This window comes from Cydia amplana, chromosome 22 (assembly GCF_948474715.1).
Source record: "Cydia amplana chromosome 22, ilCydAmpl1.1, whole genome shotgun sequence".
NCBI lineage: Eukaryota > Metazoa > Arthropoda > Insecta > Lepidoptera > Tortricidae > Cydia > Cydia amplana.
This window is the reverse complement of record NC_086090.1, coordinates 11,523,013-11,541,824: the sequence shown is the minus strand read 5'-3', so window position 1 is coordinate 11,541,824 and position 18,812 is coordinate 11,523,013. Positions and strand designations below refer to the sequence as shown.

At 36.3% G+C, this 18,812-nt stretch overlaps 1 protein-coding gene across 2 annotated transcripts in view; it reads right to left on the bottom strand.

Moving 5' to 3' along the window:
- Positions 1 to 18,812, bottom strand: part of LOC134658339 (trehalase-like) — a 221,931-nt gene that overhangs the window by 57,310 nt on the left and 145,809 nt on the right. For both annotated transcript variants that reach the window (XM_063513962.1, XM_063513963.1), the window contains exon 15: positions 9,505 to 9,685. In XM_063513962.1, the coding sequence (XP_063370032.1) occupies positions 9,559 to 9,685 (127 nt within the window). In that variant the 3' untranslated portion in view covers positions 9,505 to 9,558. The remainder of the gene's footprint in view (positions 1 to 9,504; positions 9,686 to 18,812) is intronic.

Here is an 18,812-nt window from a genome sequence, read left to right as displayed (position 1 = left end):
CACAGGCAAAACCCTCGGTTTCTCCGAAGAGGTCCCCGAATCGTAACCAGTTCACCGACGCGAGCAGGTCCACATCGGGTCCCGTGAGGGCCTTGTAGAACCGCCCGTGTAGCACCTTACTCTCCCATGCCGCCTTGCGATCCGCAGTACTTAGTACCACAGGTTTGCGCCAGTTCTCGTTTGCCAAGGAGAGCGGCGTGAGGTTCCTGTCTACTGCCACCACATCACGATGCATCCCACAGTCGTTGTTAAGGAAATAATTCCTGAGATTGTACACCTCGCGGTTGTGGAGATCCTTGGCGTTTAGGAAGCCTCGGCCTCCACATTTCCGTGGGATGTACAATCTCATAACTGACGAGCGTGGGTGTAGCATGCGATGCGCGGTGAGCAGTGATCGGACCCTCCGATCCAGGGCATCCAGCTCGGTCTGAGTCCACCTTAGTATGCCAAAGGAGTATGTGAGCAGGGGCATTACCCAGGCGTTGAAGGCGCGCACTTTGTTGCCTCCTGACAAAAGACTGTTAAGGACTTTTGTGAGCCGACTGAAAAAGCGCTCCCTCACCGACCGTCTAATACCCTCGTCCTCAATACCCAACGACTGTGACATACCAAGGTATTTATAGGTTTCTGACTCAGAGATAGATCTGAAAGACATTGTCTCAGAAGGTTGTAAATTTGTTGAATTTACAACCCTCCCCCGCTGTACATGCATAACCGCACATTTATCGACACCAAACTCCATGTTGATGGCACTACTGAAGACGTCGGTGGTTTTCAGTAGCTCCAACAAGTCTCGGCTATTTGGTGCAAATAATTTGAGGTCATCCATGTACAGAAGGTGAGAAATGACTTCACCCCCACTCCGGAGCCGGCAACCTAGTCCCAAATCCTTCAGCAGGGTGCTGAGGGGATTCAAAGCTAGGCAGAACCACAGGGGACTCAGACTGTCGCCCTGAAAGATTCCTCGCTCAATCCTTATAAAATCCTGCGGGCCAGGGCGGTCATCTCCGCCTCCTGGTTGACGAAGGACTGTGGTCCACTGCCTCATACACGCGCTTAGGAAGGCTCTCAAAGCTGCATCAACTTTATAAAGCTCTAAGACCCTCTCCAGCCATGAATGAGGCACCGAATCATAGGCCTTCTTATAGTCAATCCAAGCGACTGAGAGGGCACCCCTGTTCCGCCGGACTTGTTGGCAGATGGTCATGTCTATGAGGAGGAGCTCTTTAGTACCACGGGACCCAACCCTACATCCATTTTGAGCGGAAGCCAGAATATTGTTTGCGACAATGTGCGCGTTGATTTTTGCTCTCAAAATGGATGTAAGGAGCTTGTATAGTGTAGGCAAGCATGTGATGGGTCTGTAGTTCTTCGCTTCCGTGGTACTACCGGACTTATAGAGCAGGAAGGTGACACCAGTTGTTAAGGAAGGTGGGAGAGAACCAAGCTCGAAGAAGTTGTGCAATCCATCCGGCCCAGGACTTTTCCAGTTCTGGGCCGTGCGGATGGCACAACTCACGTCATCGGGGCTGATGGTGACTGCCCCCATGGATTCGATGGACTCGCACTCACGCTCGACAACACTCATCCAACCCCCCTCGGTGTGTCCGACAGGCACCGACCAGATGCTACGCCAGAAGTCAGTCATGGCAGTAGCATCCGGTGGCCGCGTGTCGGACGCACGAAGGTTGGTTTCCTCCCACTTTCGGTATACCTTCCTTTGGTCACTTTGAAAACGGCGATTCTGCTGGAATCGATCCACACGCTCTCTGTAGCGGCGAATACGGTTTGCCCATGCATAGACTTTCTGCTTTAGAAAGTCGATGCGCTCTTATTATTATTATTAATACAGTACCTAGGCACAAAAGGTGTCCGGTAAGGGCGGTAAGCCCCAAATTAGGCTGAGCCCGTATCTTGGGACTCACCAAAAAGTAAGTACCTATCTATTAAGTTTACTGTTGTGGGACTAGTTCGATGTAAAATTGTCCTATAATATTTTATGTCCTATGTACAAGATTATTGTCGAACATAAGATGTTACTAAGTGAAATAAAAAATACCAAAGCACTACAAATTGTCAATTTTGATATTGTACATTTATAAACTCGTATCTTGCACTGTAAACCAATGGAAAAACGTACTAACTATGGCAAATATGCATATTCATTCAGAGTTACTATTTTTCAACTTTCAATATCAACGTGAGATATGAATTGTTTTTAAAGTAGTGCCGATATGACGCTGTTACTGTCATCGATCATAATCATATACTTATCTAGAATTCTAGCCGACACTGCTGCCATCCTTTGGAATTTTACGAATAAAACTAAACTGTGGAATGAACTGTCGCCTGCGGTATTTCTGGACCGATACGACCTTCAACAAAAGAGCGTAGTCCCATCGTAAAGGCCGGTAACCCACTTACAACCCCGCTGGTGTTGCGGGTGTCCATGGGCGACGGTAATCGCTTACCATCCGGCGATACTTCTGCTCGTTGGCTTCCTTTATCATAAAAAAAGCGGCCAAGTGCGAGTCGGACTCGCCCATGAAGGGTTCCGTATTTAGGCGATTTATGACGTATAAAAAAAACTACTTACTAGATCTCGTTCAAACCAATTTTCGGTGGAAGTTTACATGGTAATGTACATCATATAATTTTTTTAGTTTTATCATTCTCTTATTTTAGAAGTTACAGGGGGGGGGACACACATTTTACCACTTTGGAAGTGTCTCTCGCGCAAACTATTCAGTTTAGAAAAAAATGATATTAGAAACCTCAATATCATTTTTGAAGACCTATCCATAGATACCCCACACGTATGGGTTTGATGAAAAAAAATTTTTTGAGTTTCAGTTCGAAGTATGGGGAACCCCAAAAATGTATTGTTTTTTTTCTATTTTTGTGTGAAAATCTTAATGCGGTTCACAGAATACATCTACTTACCAAGTTTCAACAGTATAGTTCTTATAGTTTCGGAGAAAAGTGGCTGTGACATACGGACGGACAGACAGACGGAGAGACGGACAGACAGACAGACAGACATGACGAATCTATAAGGGTTCCGTTTTTTGCCATTTGGCTACGGAACCCTAATAAAAAAAGAACAAGGTACAGTCGCCATCAGATATATAGGAACAGCCAAGGTGCTCAAAAATATCTGAACACACACTCTAACGCCTTGACAATAGAGACGTGTTCAGATATTTGTGAGCACCTCGGCCGCTCCGATATATCTGATGGCGACTGTACAAAGACAACCAATACTGATATGATGTGCTTAGGTACTTCTACCGATTGAAAATAGGTACTTAATATATCGAGACTAGCTTCTGCCCGCAACTTCGTTTGCGATGAATGATGATTTTGATTGTTATTAACAATTTAACATTAACAACTATCCTGTCCTTCCCCGCGGGCCTCAAATTATCTCCATACTAAATGTCACCCAAATCGGTTCAGCGGTTTAAGCGTGAAGACAGGCAGTTACTTTCGCATTTATAATGTACTAGCGAACCGCCCCGGCTTCGCACGGGTAAACAAACTATACATTAACCTTCCTCTTGCATCACTCTATCTATTAAAAAAATCTGTTGCGTACCTAGTTTTAAAGATCTTAAAGTACAGACAGCAGGAAGCGACTACAGCCATATTCGAACTTTAAGATACGTCAAATGTTAGATATCGAAACGATACGGATTGGATATGTCAGTGTTGAAGAAACGTCACTTTTGACACTGACATATCCAATTCATATCGTTTCGATATCTAATATTTGACGTATCTTAAAGTTCGAATATGGCTGTTTGTTTTATACTATACTGTAGTGAAGTTGATGACATTAGCTAAAAGTTATCAGCGAGTAGATACTTTTGACGCATAGGCCGGTACAATATTTTTGATGGTAACACCAATGATTGCAACGAATAAGTAAATTAGGTATGATCATTTATAGTCTGATTGGCGACAATTTTGGCGCCTGACAAAATTGTAATAACTATGATTTCTGTCTGCCATGTTGCGTTTATCAGGGTGCCACTCTGTCTATGTTATTTTATAAAGCCAAAGTGGTACCTTTCGATAGACAAACTGAATAATTATATAATACGTTTTGTCGGTAAAATATAACCATGAAAATATCTTAATTTTTAAACAATACATTACAAAGTTTACGGCAGAAATAAGTAGAGTAGGCGCATGGCGTCCTCTAGTGATAAATATTTTTTGACAGCACACATTTGACACATTCTTATGTGTAACTTGTGTAAGTTATATATATCTTTATATACATCCATACATATTATTGATATAACTTTACTTTTATTAGGTAGGTATTGTAGAGATTGAAGTATTTCGTAAAAAAGTAACACCACGATTAGGTACCTAGGTAAAATTACTGACGGAAATAAGAGGCACAATGAGAAATAAAACCACATCATTAAATTAATTAAAAATTTCTTATTTATTTGTCAAAATTCATGCTAATACCTATTATACAGAGCCGCGTATCGTGACTGCGCTCTATAGTAAAACATAGTAACCCACAAATATGAAAAACAACAACTGAGAATAAAATCATCTAAAACGATCTAGGAACAAAATGGCTAAAATAAACCATATCATAGATATAATTAAACAAAAATATCACATGTGAGATGTTAGATTTACAGAGATGTCTTAATAAAACCATAAAAATGACTATTTAATTATAAGGACAAAAGTCCAGTCAAAACTGCACGTAAAATATATTTGCGTCACTGAGTTACCACTTGGGATGTCACACGATATATTCTTAACAAAATAAAATGTCTATTTAATATCTAAAATTATAGTATGAATTATCTGAGATGATTTTTTCGGGCTTGGGCCCTAGTCTATTAAACAAAAGGTATTGTTTCCTTTATGCAGTGCTTACACCTGTTTACTGCTAATATACCCTACTTAAGTAACGGGAACAAACCCGATTAAAAAGCAAATTTATCATTCTATTTATATGGTTCAAATTCATGAAACAACCCATTTGGAGATAACACGTTTTGTTATCTCCAAAGAAAAGACCACCCTGATTGTTCTTAGAATGAGCTGTCACATAAATTTGAACCTTAATACTATCACGATAGTTGCTTTTTAAACGACATGGTTACTTTGGCACGTGCTGAAGACCGGTCTTAAAAGAAACAAAGGCTTTTGTTTAACAGATTTGTGCTCGAGCCCGAAAAAATCATCTGAGATAATTCATACTATAATAGTTTTACCTGTTTGACAGTCGGTAGTCAATGTTTATTACTGCAAATTACGTGAACATTAAATATTTTTAAACTGGAGGCCAATTTGAATGTACTGACTCTTGCAGAGGTAACTGATCCCCCTGCATAGCCATTTGTTTGCAGGGGGGTCAACTATCTGCAGCTGATTGTACATTTTGATAATTATCTAAATGATGTAATTTTAGTTTATCTTATCATTCGCCCGTGCGTCTCGCTCGCATCAATACATGTACGAACAAATATGTACGTACGAAATGAACGTGAGTATGATAACTAAGTGACATAATGATATCAAAATGTAATTGATTCGAATTGACCTCATGGTATATAATTTGGTTATCATTTAAAAAATAGAAGGGTCTATCTATTCAACATGTATTCGATCAAAAAATGTAGGTAATCTATCTGTTTCATAATCAATAAATCCGGTCACTTAATCCGTTATAAATAAATAGTGTTATTTGATATATTAATCTAGCTAGGAATAAGGTTACATGTCATGAATATACTTTTTCTCAAATACACATAACAGATCGAAAAAAAAATACATTTTAAACTTACACTACTACGGTGCCAGCACCGCAGTTCAAATAATTTAACCCTTAAATACATGATTTTTTCGTTTTGCCCGAAATTAATATATATATATCACATAATTGTTTGCCGTTTCTAGGAAAAATAGTAAAAAAAAATATATCATCGATTTTCACTGGGAAATCAGTGTTAAAAGTTGCATAGTCTAAATCATATTTTTGGAAATATATAGCTATTAGTAAGGGGTATAGGAAAAATCTTAACTGCCAACAGAAAGGTACACTATTTGTGATGTTCCTATGATAAAATTTGTAAATATAAAATAATTACAAACCCCGAAAAATCTGCCCAAAATCACATACTAAAAATCATCAACTTCCAGGTTTTTCCAAGTTTTCCGACATTTCGTCTATAAACAAATGTAACTTTTATAAATTAAAATACTGCGTAAATTTATGTAATAATTCGGAAAATTTATTAGTTTTACTATTGAAATAATATACAAGAACAAATAGAATTTGTTTAATAATGCATAACATTTGATGTTTATGTTGTGTGTATAAATGCATCACTATGCATTTAAGGGTTAAGCTCAGTTTTCACACATTCAATGGTTTTATGGAATAATTTTAGGTTATAGATCATTATGTGCATAATGCCATCCAAATATAAGATAACCTAGACAGTTAGTGCCACCCCACACTAGCGTCTTTTGGGCGTCGGCGTCTAGTCAGCGCTATGCAAAATGGCGTCGCTGCGCAGTCGCGCCAACGTTGCGTCGAGCAGCGGCCATAGAGTTGACTGTACGCAGACGCTCGGAAGACGCTAGTGTACTGGCCCTTTGGAAGAATTTTATTATTTGTATTCACCAACCTACTTTGAAACATTTCTAAGCTGAAACATATAAATACATATGAAGTTTTGAAATCACATATTCTATAAATGCAAAATAACATTCAACACTACTTACAGCGAACTGAAAACAAAATTGTCTACTTAAAGCTATAATAACAACTAGTATACCTAATAATACTCAAGATGAATACCTAAATATATAAAATTAAATACACACTATCTATTTCAATTTCAACTACGGACTTTGTTCTAGATTTAGGTCACAAGAAATTAAACACTGTATTGTATAAGATACTTGCACCTTATATAGCCCGATATAAGATTGCCTACTTATACAACTCCATACTTTTATAAGTGTTAATGGGTTCAAATATTGCATCCATGTGCTACAACCATAGACAAAACTTCAAGTTTATATTAAACATAATAAAAATAACCATGGGCCATCTTAGGTGCAAATACCTTAAGTGTTTTTTTGACACTTGTAAAGTGTTTATTAAAAGTAAGTGAAATAAAATCGGTTACACATAGTCGTGCAATTGTAGATTCATTAAGGTCAGGTGGAGAAATATACAATTTATTTTGGAGCAAGATTACAGAAGATTAAGAGACAATTCCATACGACTGTTCTTCTTGTCCCTGTGTTCATCTTGCCCTATCAGACCTTATGTGATCTTATACCAATGGCGTGCTGTTACAAATCCAAAATTGGTCTAAATTTGGATTTTTCTTTGAAATAACTATTTTAAATAAAATGTTAAATAAAGTCAAATATTTTCTAACAAACTGCAAGTTAAATATAAAACAAATAGTAGAACCACTGCCATGTTGCATAACAAACTACAACTAATATTACAAGCGGAACTCCTTTTCTAATTTCACAAGGTTGTAGTTTGTTATGCAACATGGCCCAGATTTAGATCTAGTACAAATTCTGTCCCATGCTAAAATGAATTAAATATCTAATAAATTAATAAAACGTTGTTTAAAGCGTTTCACTTTCATAATGAGCATTTAAATCAGTATTTTAATTATTTAGCTATTTAAACAAATATTATATAACTACATATACAGCTGCGAGAAATTCAGTAGGATTAAATTTAATATGTAGGCATATTCTTGTTTAAATTGCCAAAAAAATAAAACACAAACACTACTTGAATAAAAACGTGATTTCAAAACTTCATTGACATAAAGTATACAAAATATTGCTTTAAACAAGTTTGAGCTTCGATTAATATAATTATAAAGACCAGAGAAATATTAAATAATTAAACATAATAAAACTGAGACGGTTAAATTGTACATGTTAAAGGATATTAGCACTTAAATCTATATATACAAGGTTTAAATCATTCACAGCACTTGAAGAACTGGTATTTTACAGACTCCATTATCTAAATATCCAACATTTGTTTCTAGTTTCGTCTAAAATTAATTTGTTAACAATTTCGACTTTTGTACGTAAAATGAAATTTTCGAGATAGGTCACTTTGCTCACTGAGTTAAGTTTACTCTGGAGACAATTTGTGGCTTTCCATTAGAAAAGGGTTCCGATGCTTCATGTGCATAAGGGCTCTTCTCTGATAGAAAAGTCTGATAGAAAGCCACATATTAAAATCGAAATTTTATTCGAATTGATTGATTGCATTCAATCCAAAGATGTATTGATCGGAAAAGACGTGAAATATGTTACCTCTTCTCATATTAACTTAATCATAATAAGATATGACAAAAAGTCACCGGTGTAGATTTTTGGTTGATCTACTATAATTATTTTACTAAATACGATGTCACCCTCATCACTGTATTTTTAAAATCGTGTCCTTTTCTATAGTTCATGAACCACAAACCGTTCCGAAACCCTATAATGTATGTACAGTACCCGGCGATGAATATAGCACATCGGTCTTTGGAAAGAGACTTGGCTTATAAACTGAAATAGGTGTCATAATCTAAAGAAAAAGTGGCAGAGGCCGGAATCGAACCGACGTTTTCAGCTTACGCGGCCGAACACAAGAATCATCGTAAACAGTCAATTGCCTTTTTCCAAAAACTGATGTGCAATATTTATCGCCGGTTACTGTACTAACTATTGGGGGACTTACACCACGGGCTCTACCGAGATGACTCACACTAGAACGGTCCGGGTCCGGGCCGAGGCGTTTTACACTTCAGTTTTCAAAGCATTACGTGATATAGATATTACATATACGAGTATGAGGAGCACAAAAAATACTTCCATAATTTATTTCATTACGAATGAATCTGCTTTTCTTGATTAATTTTGGCATACCACTCTTTCACTCGAACATAAGTTTGTCTCTCTCTCTTTCAATGAGGGAGAGGTAGTTAGCACGTGCACATTTCTCGCTTGCCTAGGCGCGACTAAAGAGCAACTGTACAGATTGTACATTCAATTTTGGCCTATAATAATCTATCTGTGGGCCTAACTAGCCAAGATGACAATCATAAACGATGCAAGATAAACGTAAATAATGAATGGAAATGATAGCGTTTCATTTTCTGTGAACGATTGTCATCTTAGCTAGGCCCCCTGGAGTTATAGGACCACCCCACACTAGCGTCTTTGGAAAATGGCGTCGCAGCGCAGTTGTATCAACGTAGCGTCGAGCAGCAGCCATAGTGTTAAGGCCCGAGTGGACGCTCGAGTTGTGCGTGCAGCGGGGCGGGGCGTGCGGCGTGCATGTTAAACAAATGCGCACGTATAGGAGCGGCCTTAGTGCACGCTGCTCACGTCACGCGTGAGCCCACAGCCACGCTGCACGCGTCGCCGAGCGAGCGTCCACTCAGGCCTTACACGAGTTGACTAGACGCCGACGCTCGGGACACGCTAGTGTTGAGTGGCATACGATATAATTGTCGATAGATACTATATACAGATTCACCGTAGTCTGGTCTTGGTGCCGTTCATACTGCGAAGCTCCGTGTAGGGCCGGGACAGGAATTTAACGTTCTCCCCGATGGTTGACAGCGGTTGGTACTCTCGACGCTTTCGGTACATCATGATTCTGTGGAAGATAATGTTTCTGTTAAGATTATTATTGGAAATGAAAATACAAACTGTAGCTGGGCATTTTCACTTAAAGGTGTACCATATACTTTTTTTAGAAAATCCATCAGCTTTTTGGTTATTTCTACTCAGAATCACGAGGACTATCGATTTAAAAAGAAAAAGATGTGTCCCAAAAAAAAAGTTTTGTAACGCATTTTCACATACATTTTGTATGGCGCATTAAAAAACTGACACCCAACATTTTTATAAAAAACTGTGGACACTTTTTTCTTTGTCTCATTCAACAGTACCTACTCGTGATTCTAAATAACCCAAAAGTTGATGGTTTTTCGAAAAAAAGTAAATGGTACCATTTTTTCTGAAAACCCCCGCAAGTACTGTTTTGTATAAAAACAGACAGACCGAGATATCTCTCGAGAGATCCACAAACTTTGGAGTGACAGAGAGTGATAGTGTCAGCGTGTACATATGTCGACGGCCGATCGTAAAATGAGGCTAATTGTAAAATTCGTGTGTAATGTTTTGACCGTAGTTACATTAAGCCAATAGAGGTTCGTTAGGTTGTTTCAGGTGGCCGAAGGGCAAACTGTACAGAAATAGGAGACCCTACGCGGGGCTCCGTCGACTCAGGCAACGAGACAATGGTTTCCATGATTCAAGATATGCCTAGGAATTTCATGACCTGCTTGATTTTACGATCGGCTGCCGTAAATAAGTGGAGTGGAATTCCACACTCACACTTTGTTGGTGCAAAACCGATGAAGAATTAGCGTAGATGGAGAATTGCAAAATCGATTTAATGTTAGATTCCGGATTCAAAATGGTCTTCTATTTATTTATTTAAACTTGATTGCACAAAAATATACAATTATGTACAAATGGCGGACTTAATGCCAAAAGGCATTCTCTACCAATCAACCATAGGGCCAAACAGAAACACTAAAAGATGGTGCAAGGAGAAACGATCAATCCAGTAAAGACAATTGACAAATACATTACAATCACACAATACTTCTAATTACCTACTGTTATGCGTAACGCGTACAAACTTTGTACTTACTCATCATGTCACTAATAGAATAAATGTTTTTTCAATATTTTCAGTATTAATAGATACTAATAAAACAAAGAAAAACTGAATACACTGCTTTATAATTCAAAAATATCCCCAACCATAAAAATTAAACTGGTGGAAAAATTGCTACTATACAGCAGTAACGTTCGTGACATTATTTACAATGACTTTACTTTTCAAAATGGCGTATCATCATAGGACATACACGACCGTTAGTTCTTAGAAAACCTAGGCATATCAGCAAGGCTAGTCTAAACATAATTATGCACGTTTTATCACCTATACAAATGCAGGTGCTATCTTAATGTGAATGTCGTCTTTGGTTGACGTAGGTACCTACTTATTGTTAATTTTCAACGATTTAGAATAACTATAGAAGTCTGACTAGGGCTCAAAAATTACCCCACAGGAATAGGGTATTTGACATTTTTTTATGAATGGTATAAGTGTTGTTTTGCGGATGTGGGGACCCATTGTCTTAGAGCAAAACAAAAGTCACAAATGATGGTCAAAGTCTGGCACCCGCACTTTACTGACAAAACGCTTCTAACAAAATGGCAATACGTCGTGACGTCACCATCTAACGTTAGAAGCCGTTTCGATGTATGGAAAACAAGGAAATTGCGATTTTGTCGGTGAAATATTATTGTTGCTGTATAGCTTGACAACTATTGTAATTCCGCGCAAGAGGTTTGACATATAAACTTTTAATTTAGTCACTTAAGGTCCACCACACACTAGTCTTTTGAGCGTCGGCGTCTAGTCGGCGCTATGGAAAATGGCGCAGTTGCGCCAACGTTGCGTCGAGCAGCAGCCATAGCCAAACACAACTTTTTTTAATAGCGGAAAATTGTGTAGGTATATTGAGTAATGCTTAACTGCGGGAGGAGTATGTACTTATCACTACATAGTATAAAACAAAGTCGCTTCCCGCTGTCTGTCCCTATGTATGCATAGATCTCTAAAACTACGCAACGGATTTTGATGCGGTTTTTTAATAGATAGAGTGATTCAAGAGGAAGGTTTATGTATAATTTGTTAACCCGTGCGAAGCCGGGGCGGGTCGCTAGTTATGGAAAAAGGATAAGTGTCGGTGATGGTGACGGACAGAGCAGTCTTAGTACTGGGTCCCGTTTTTACCCTTCGGGTAAGGAACCCTAAAACCAGTCGTTTACAAATTATACCCACACGTGTTAAGCTTTTTGTTACTGGTTGTCTATTAATGTATATGTCCTTTTTTTGTGGGCTAATGAGACCCCAGGTTTACCCGCTAAAACCCCTCTGTTGCCGCCTCGCTGCTATACGGCGAGGTCCCAGGAACGCCAAAGTACTCTTCCGCAACCTCGCCAGAATGTGAATGTCCTAACCCAGCGGTTCTCAATCTTTGTTTTTTGACGGAACCCTTTTGGAAAACGAAATACTTGATGGAACCCTACAATACGGTGGCGGCATAGTAAAATGTTTCGAGGCGACTAAAGCATAGCGTTCTAAATTCTTGCGGAACCCCTGCAGGGTGTCGCGGAACCCTAGGGTTCCGCGGAACACACTTAGAGTATGGCTGTCCTAACCTAACCTAATTGTAACGTATTCTGGCAAATAAGAAATTCTAATCTATCCTATTGAGAAAAATGTGCTTATAACTTTTTGCTTATTGTATTTTTGGTTTTCCTCATGCCAGTGCTACGCTTGTACTTTTCCACGGGAAAATTATCAGAGGAAAAAGCATTAATATGTTACACACATTCACGTTACATAGTATGCTGGTGACATGCAATCGTGTCATTTTTAAATAGTAAACTAAAATGATAGTCAGAAGTCAAAACAAACTAATTAAAACAACGTATGGAGAACTATAGGGGAGAACATCCGGATAAATGAAAACATTTTTGTCCAAGCTGAAACGGAGACCTTTACTAACGCTCGGTCAATATTATATAAACTAGTTATATGCACTATAAATACAAAATGAGGACACTAAATAAAATAGTAAGTGACGCAAAATGTAGCGTTTAATTCAAAAAGTAAACTGAATTAATTTTCCACTTCTAATAAAATGTGGTAACTCATTTATATATTCTATTTTAATTTGAACCTTATAGTAAAAATGATAAAGCTCATAATGAATGTTATGGTTCGCGTTACTCGTGTTTCAAACGTGTTATGTACCGAGTACCTGCGTCCTGTATTGTAGAGGTGAAATAATTGAATCGCGAAAGACATAGCTTAAGTCAGCGAAGAGGCTAGAAGCGCAATGCTACTATTGCTACTGAGTAAGAGATAAATGTATAACTGTTTCATCTAACTCCGTTTCATATTGGGCAAAAATGCTTTAGTATTTTCGACCTGCAATGTAACCTGATTCTTATATACAATAAAAACTTTGAACTTTGGATGCTCTCCTCTACAGGTCGCAATACTCAACCTGTTTTCGAAAAATTTTGTGAGCAGATTAGATGATTAAATATACCTATATTTTTTGTCGATTGTGTTTTTTTTCAAAATGGCGTATGTAGATTGATTCATTAACTTCGATTAATCAAAGTAAAGACTTTATTACCGAGGTTTTTTTTTTAAATCGAAGTTGAGAACAAAACATTTAAATTTTGTTTACAGTTACATATCTAACAAGTCCTTTGTTTTAGTCTTTTATTTCTCCAAATACACTTTTACATATCTAATCACTTGGTAACCTATATAAAGAAACTAAAATTGCAAGCGTCTATAGGTCAGTATTCAATTAATTGTCAATCAAAAAATTATTTGCTTAAACGGACTAAAAAATTATAAACGTATAAGGCTGTAAGGGAAAGGCTTCTTACATGTACTTTTCAAAAGAAATCCTGATAACAACAACAAAGACTGCAAAGTTCGCGGTATAGTGGACCCTCTGTTATTGGGAAAGCTGTGTCACCGTGCGCAGACGCAGCCTATCTCGCGAACGTTCACTAGTGGTGTTGGGGCGGCTTACATGCTCACACGTGCTTTAAAAAAAAGTTTATAAAAATAGATAGTTCGTGCGTTTGAAAAAATTGGAAATCGCGTAAGTAATATAATAATATAATTACTTTTTAGGAATAGAATGTAACTTGTTTAATGTGAGATAAATACATTTTAAAAAGTCTATTAAACATAGAATGAAATAACATAAAATATATTTCGTTGCTAGAAGTGCCTTTTAGTTATATTTGTAATTGGTATATACTTTTAAGTGGGATATATTATTTTAACACGACATATTTAGAATATTTAGCCTATTTTTTTGCGAAATACAGTTCTATATTTCCGGTTGCTACCTTATTTTCTCATTAGTTCAAAATCTGATAGGACCTTGGGAACTAGTCAAAAGATTATAAATTACATTTTATTTTATATACCTTACCATAATTATAATCTTTTGTTCCAGATCTATAATACGTCAACGGATAACTATTTGTAAGTAGGTATAAAAAAAAGACAAATAACTTATGAGTCACGACACTCACGACCTCAAGACACAACAAATGATTGGTGAAATCATCTAAATATCCACCCTAGAAAAAAACATTAAAAAAGATAATTTAAATTATTAAGCCTACTTACTTTAAATTTTCTTATTAAACTTATCAACTGCTTGGTGTTTCATTTCGACAGACCCAATATAACTTAAAATATGTATGTATATATAGTTTTATATCAAACACAAAGATAAATAATAAACTTATTCTTAGGAGCTGGTGTCCAATTTAAATATGTTTTCTTTGAAAGCTATTCGTAACCAGTTGGTTTTATTTCATTTTATAAAAAAAACAGCTGAAATAAGAGTACAATAGGAACATGATTCAAAACAATAAACCAGTATAAAAATGTCTTACAAATACATTTCTATAAATTATGTATTTATTAATATTTGTAGCACTTACAATTAGTGCTCCTGCTAATATTATAATACAAACATATTATTATAGTTCCATTTCCTTAATGAAATGAAAATGCTTTATTGCCACAAAAAGTACAAAATATAAACTAAACTAATTTAAACTAACTATTCTAATAATATGAAATGTAAATACTGTGTAATAATCTAAATGACTGTTTCCTGTAAAGTTTTCCTGAAACATCCGAGAACTTTTTCAACTTTTTGGAAAATTTCCACAACTTGCGTTTTATCACCATGTAAACCCACATAATAAGCCCAAACAAACAAACGCGTTAAACATACGTGTGAGAATATCATTGAATAGTCGGTACACATCTGATAAAGCACAAACAATACGTGTGTTGTGCGCGTACAAGGTTATTGTTGTTTTTTTTTTATTTTAATAGTGGTACAAGTTAGCACTGGCCTGAAAGTAATTAAAATATTTTTTTCTTTGTTTTTTACCCAAATACTTTTTTTAGATTTTCTTTTTATATTTTATACGCAATATGCCAGATAGCCAAAACATAACATAGAAAATATATATTTAATACTTTGATAGACGACACAACTTATTGCTAATATATGAATAACAATAGAATAGAATAGAATAAAATGTATTCAGGACGCTATATTCAATACGTGAGTATCCGTCATTTATTTTGTTAATAACATCATGATAAGTAAAAAACATCGTTTTTGCCAAAAAGTTGTAAAAACTTATAACGACTATATACTTAGTTGCGTAACAAAAAGTACCGTTTAAATGTGTAACAAAAACTTATAAGAACAAACTGCCATAATGATATGGCGAAAAATATTACAAAAGAAACGCAATTAGTTTTTGACATGCAATAAGAGTACCATGGGTGAAAGTAGGTCGCATTTACATTACAATTAAACAGTGGACGAGCGCAAAAACAACAACAAAAAGTTAAGTGGTGGCTAAATAGAACTTCATTTGTCTATGTCTGTTACTTATACGTATGTATTTGAAAGCCTCTTATCTTAAAAATATTTTATATTACAATAAGTAATTTATTTATCTTATATCCAATGGATACTAAAATTGATGGATGAATCCTTACGTCAGTGTCTTGAGTCTTTTTTTTCTAGATGGACCCTAACTAATAATTAGTTAATGACCAAAGCCTTAGTAATGTCCCGAAAATACATAAGTGGCTGTAATAAAACAGGTTATTTTTAAGAAATTCTAGTTAATCAAATAAAAGGTAAGCTACATTTACTTCGCTCGACTATAATTAATTATGTCAATTTATTAGGTAAGGGGTCAACGATCTTTAATAGGTAGGTAGATTAGTTATAAGGGCCACCTCACACTAGCGTCTTTTGAGAGTCGGCGTCTAGTCTATTTTTTTATTCGGTAGACTAAAATGACATTCCATAGTATGAACATCATGTATCATTTCATTCTATGAAATGTCATTTTAGTCTACCGAATAAAAAAATAGACTTTAGTCAGCGCTATGAAAAATGGCGTCGCTGCGCAGTCGCGTCAACGTTGCGTCGAGCAGCAGCCATAGAATTGACTAGACACCGACGCTCGGGAGACGCTAGTGTGGGGTGGCTGTAAAACCGCTGTCGCTCTCGTCTGTGTATTATACAATTACATATTTCAGTATCACAATGCAGGGATGTGCGTTATGTGAAGGCTGCCGAGCGTGATAATTGTTATATCCACATAATTCGCGACGCAAAAGTCGCTACTTTTCTCACGTTATTTGACATTTAAGGTACTCGCTAATAATATACCATGTGTCGTTCACGGCCAAAACAAAATACTTGGTAGGCCCTTATAAAGGCGTGTTTTGGGCATAATCATTCATTTAATTATCGTCATTGTAGCCAACAAAATTATTTTTTTTTCCAAATTATGATGCATGCATGTATAGTTATAATGATATGATTAGTAGTTTAATGATACGTTTGGACCCGGCTTGGCATTTAAGTCTATGTCATTACCATTAGTGATTTAATGATGGTTTACTAACTGTACGTCTATAAACATTAAAGGCTTCTACGCGGAGTCGAACTAGCCGCATCCACTTACATTTATGAAAATAAAGATAGGTAAGTTATTATGATATATTTGCTACAATAGCTTATCAAATGAGGAGTGTCTTTTCAAAAGGGTTTATTTTTTTCTTAGCGGTACTTCTAGAGAGAACCTTGCTCAAGAAAATTTAAGGTCCAATTTAGAAATAGATTCCCAGAAAAAATAAACCCTTTTGAAAAGATACTCCTCAAATATGTCCTTAAATACATTGAGGTCTTAGATTAGGAGTATGCAAACTTATAAAAAATCGTAATTCCAGGTGGGCGTAAAATAAATTTCAATAAACTTATATCCGCCGGGATATGGACCGTGATTACCTTCTATTTTTCGATCCATATCCCGGTCGATATGTCTAGTGAAACTTACCATGAATCATTCAAAACTGGTAAATTTCAATAAGTTTACAAGTATAGAGGTAGGTACAGTATTAAATTCAATGTGTAACTTTACAACATTTTAAACAAGTCAGTTGATAATAATTTAATTTAAGCTGAATTTCGTGACTCGTTGACAGTAAGCTTAATTACATGTAGGTAGGAAATAAGAAGATAAGCGGCAAAGTAAAAATATCGCTTAATTGCAATTAAAACGATATTTTGCAGCAATTTGGAGCGAGGCCGAGTGAACACTTAAAGGTAACTGTTATACATACTTAAGCAGCTTTTAAACTTAATATTGCAACTTGCAGTTCTATTTTTAAAGTAAAATTAAAGACTATTCGCTCAACACCAAAATTGAACAAAAATTATATATAATTAGGATTTGTAATGAATTAATGAGCTTTTTATTCAATTTAACGGTGCGAGAAAAGAAGCCTTAGAAACAAATTATTAAAAATAATATAATAAACACACTATAATATAAAACTTTATTGAAACATACACTTGTTCAAACAAAAATTCATATATTTTTAGTACATTGTTTCATACGTAAGCATCTTATTCAAATATTTTTTTTAACATACAATAAAGTTTACACGTCAATATATCATTATCTTATATTTTATGCTGAATGCCAAGCATTCTAATCTCTCAAGCAAATAAAACAATCAACAGTACCGAGAACAATTTAACGGATACCTGAGTTTTGATATGACTGAGTGTCGCAAACAAGGATTTACTGTCAAGGTGCGATGATATTTTCAAGGAACTATCTAACAGGTAAGTATGAGATATAGCGAGTGGTACAGTCGCGATCAAATATATTGGAGCTCCTAAGATGCTATTTGTGAGCACCTTGGCCGCTCCGATATATCTGATGGCGACTATCTATATCAATATGACTAAAGTTTTCAGATGCTCTCTGACTGCCTCGGACAACTGTGCAGTAAATTACAACACAGCGAGCGAAAAAGTGCCTGTGTAAGGCACTAGTGGCTTTTTGTGAGCTGTAGACCTCGCGAGGGTAGCTTTAAACTAAATAGTGTACGGCTCCGCCATTATAAAAACTTCCAAAAAACTGAATCGGCAAAAAAAATATTTAATCATGGAATTTACTCACAAAACTCATGAGACTCGGTTGAGAATTGCGACCAGAACCCGTACCATGAGTCACTGACAGTGTCAAAACTGATATACAGGGTGTTTCCTGTAACATGAGCAATAAATTAAACTGTAGGCTGTACTCCTCAAACTAACCAACATTTGTTCAGCAACTTTTGAAAATAACTCATGTTACGATTTTTATTACACTGTAAAGTTTACCTATTCTAAGACGCAATGTATTGCAAATTTTGTTATGTTTAAAGCGTGACAAGCAACGTCAAACACACTGATGTCAGCGTACATTGAAGGCAATATTTATTTTATATGAAAAAGAGGAAGTCTAAAGGATTCATAATTTCTAAAAGTTGCTGAACAAATGTTGGTCAGTCTGAGGAGTACAGCCTTTAGTTTAATTTATTGCTCCTGTTACAGGAAGCACCCTGTATACGCTATCGAGAACGTATGCGAGTACGAGCGAGATGTATAGAAAGTAAATTACGTTCTCCATAGCGTTTATGTCAGTGCCAAACTGATGGTAGCCGTACAGTGCCCTGTTTATCAAAAGCTTGTAACTTATAATACCAGTGGAAG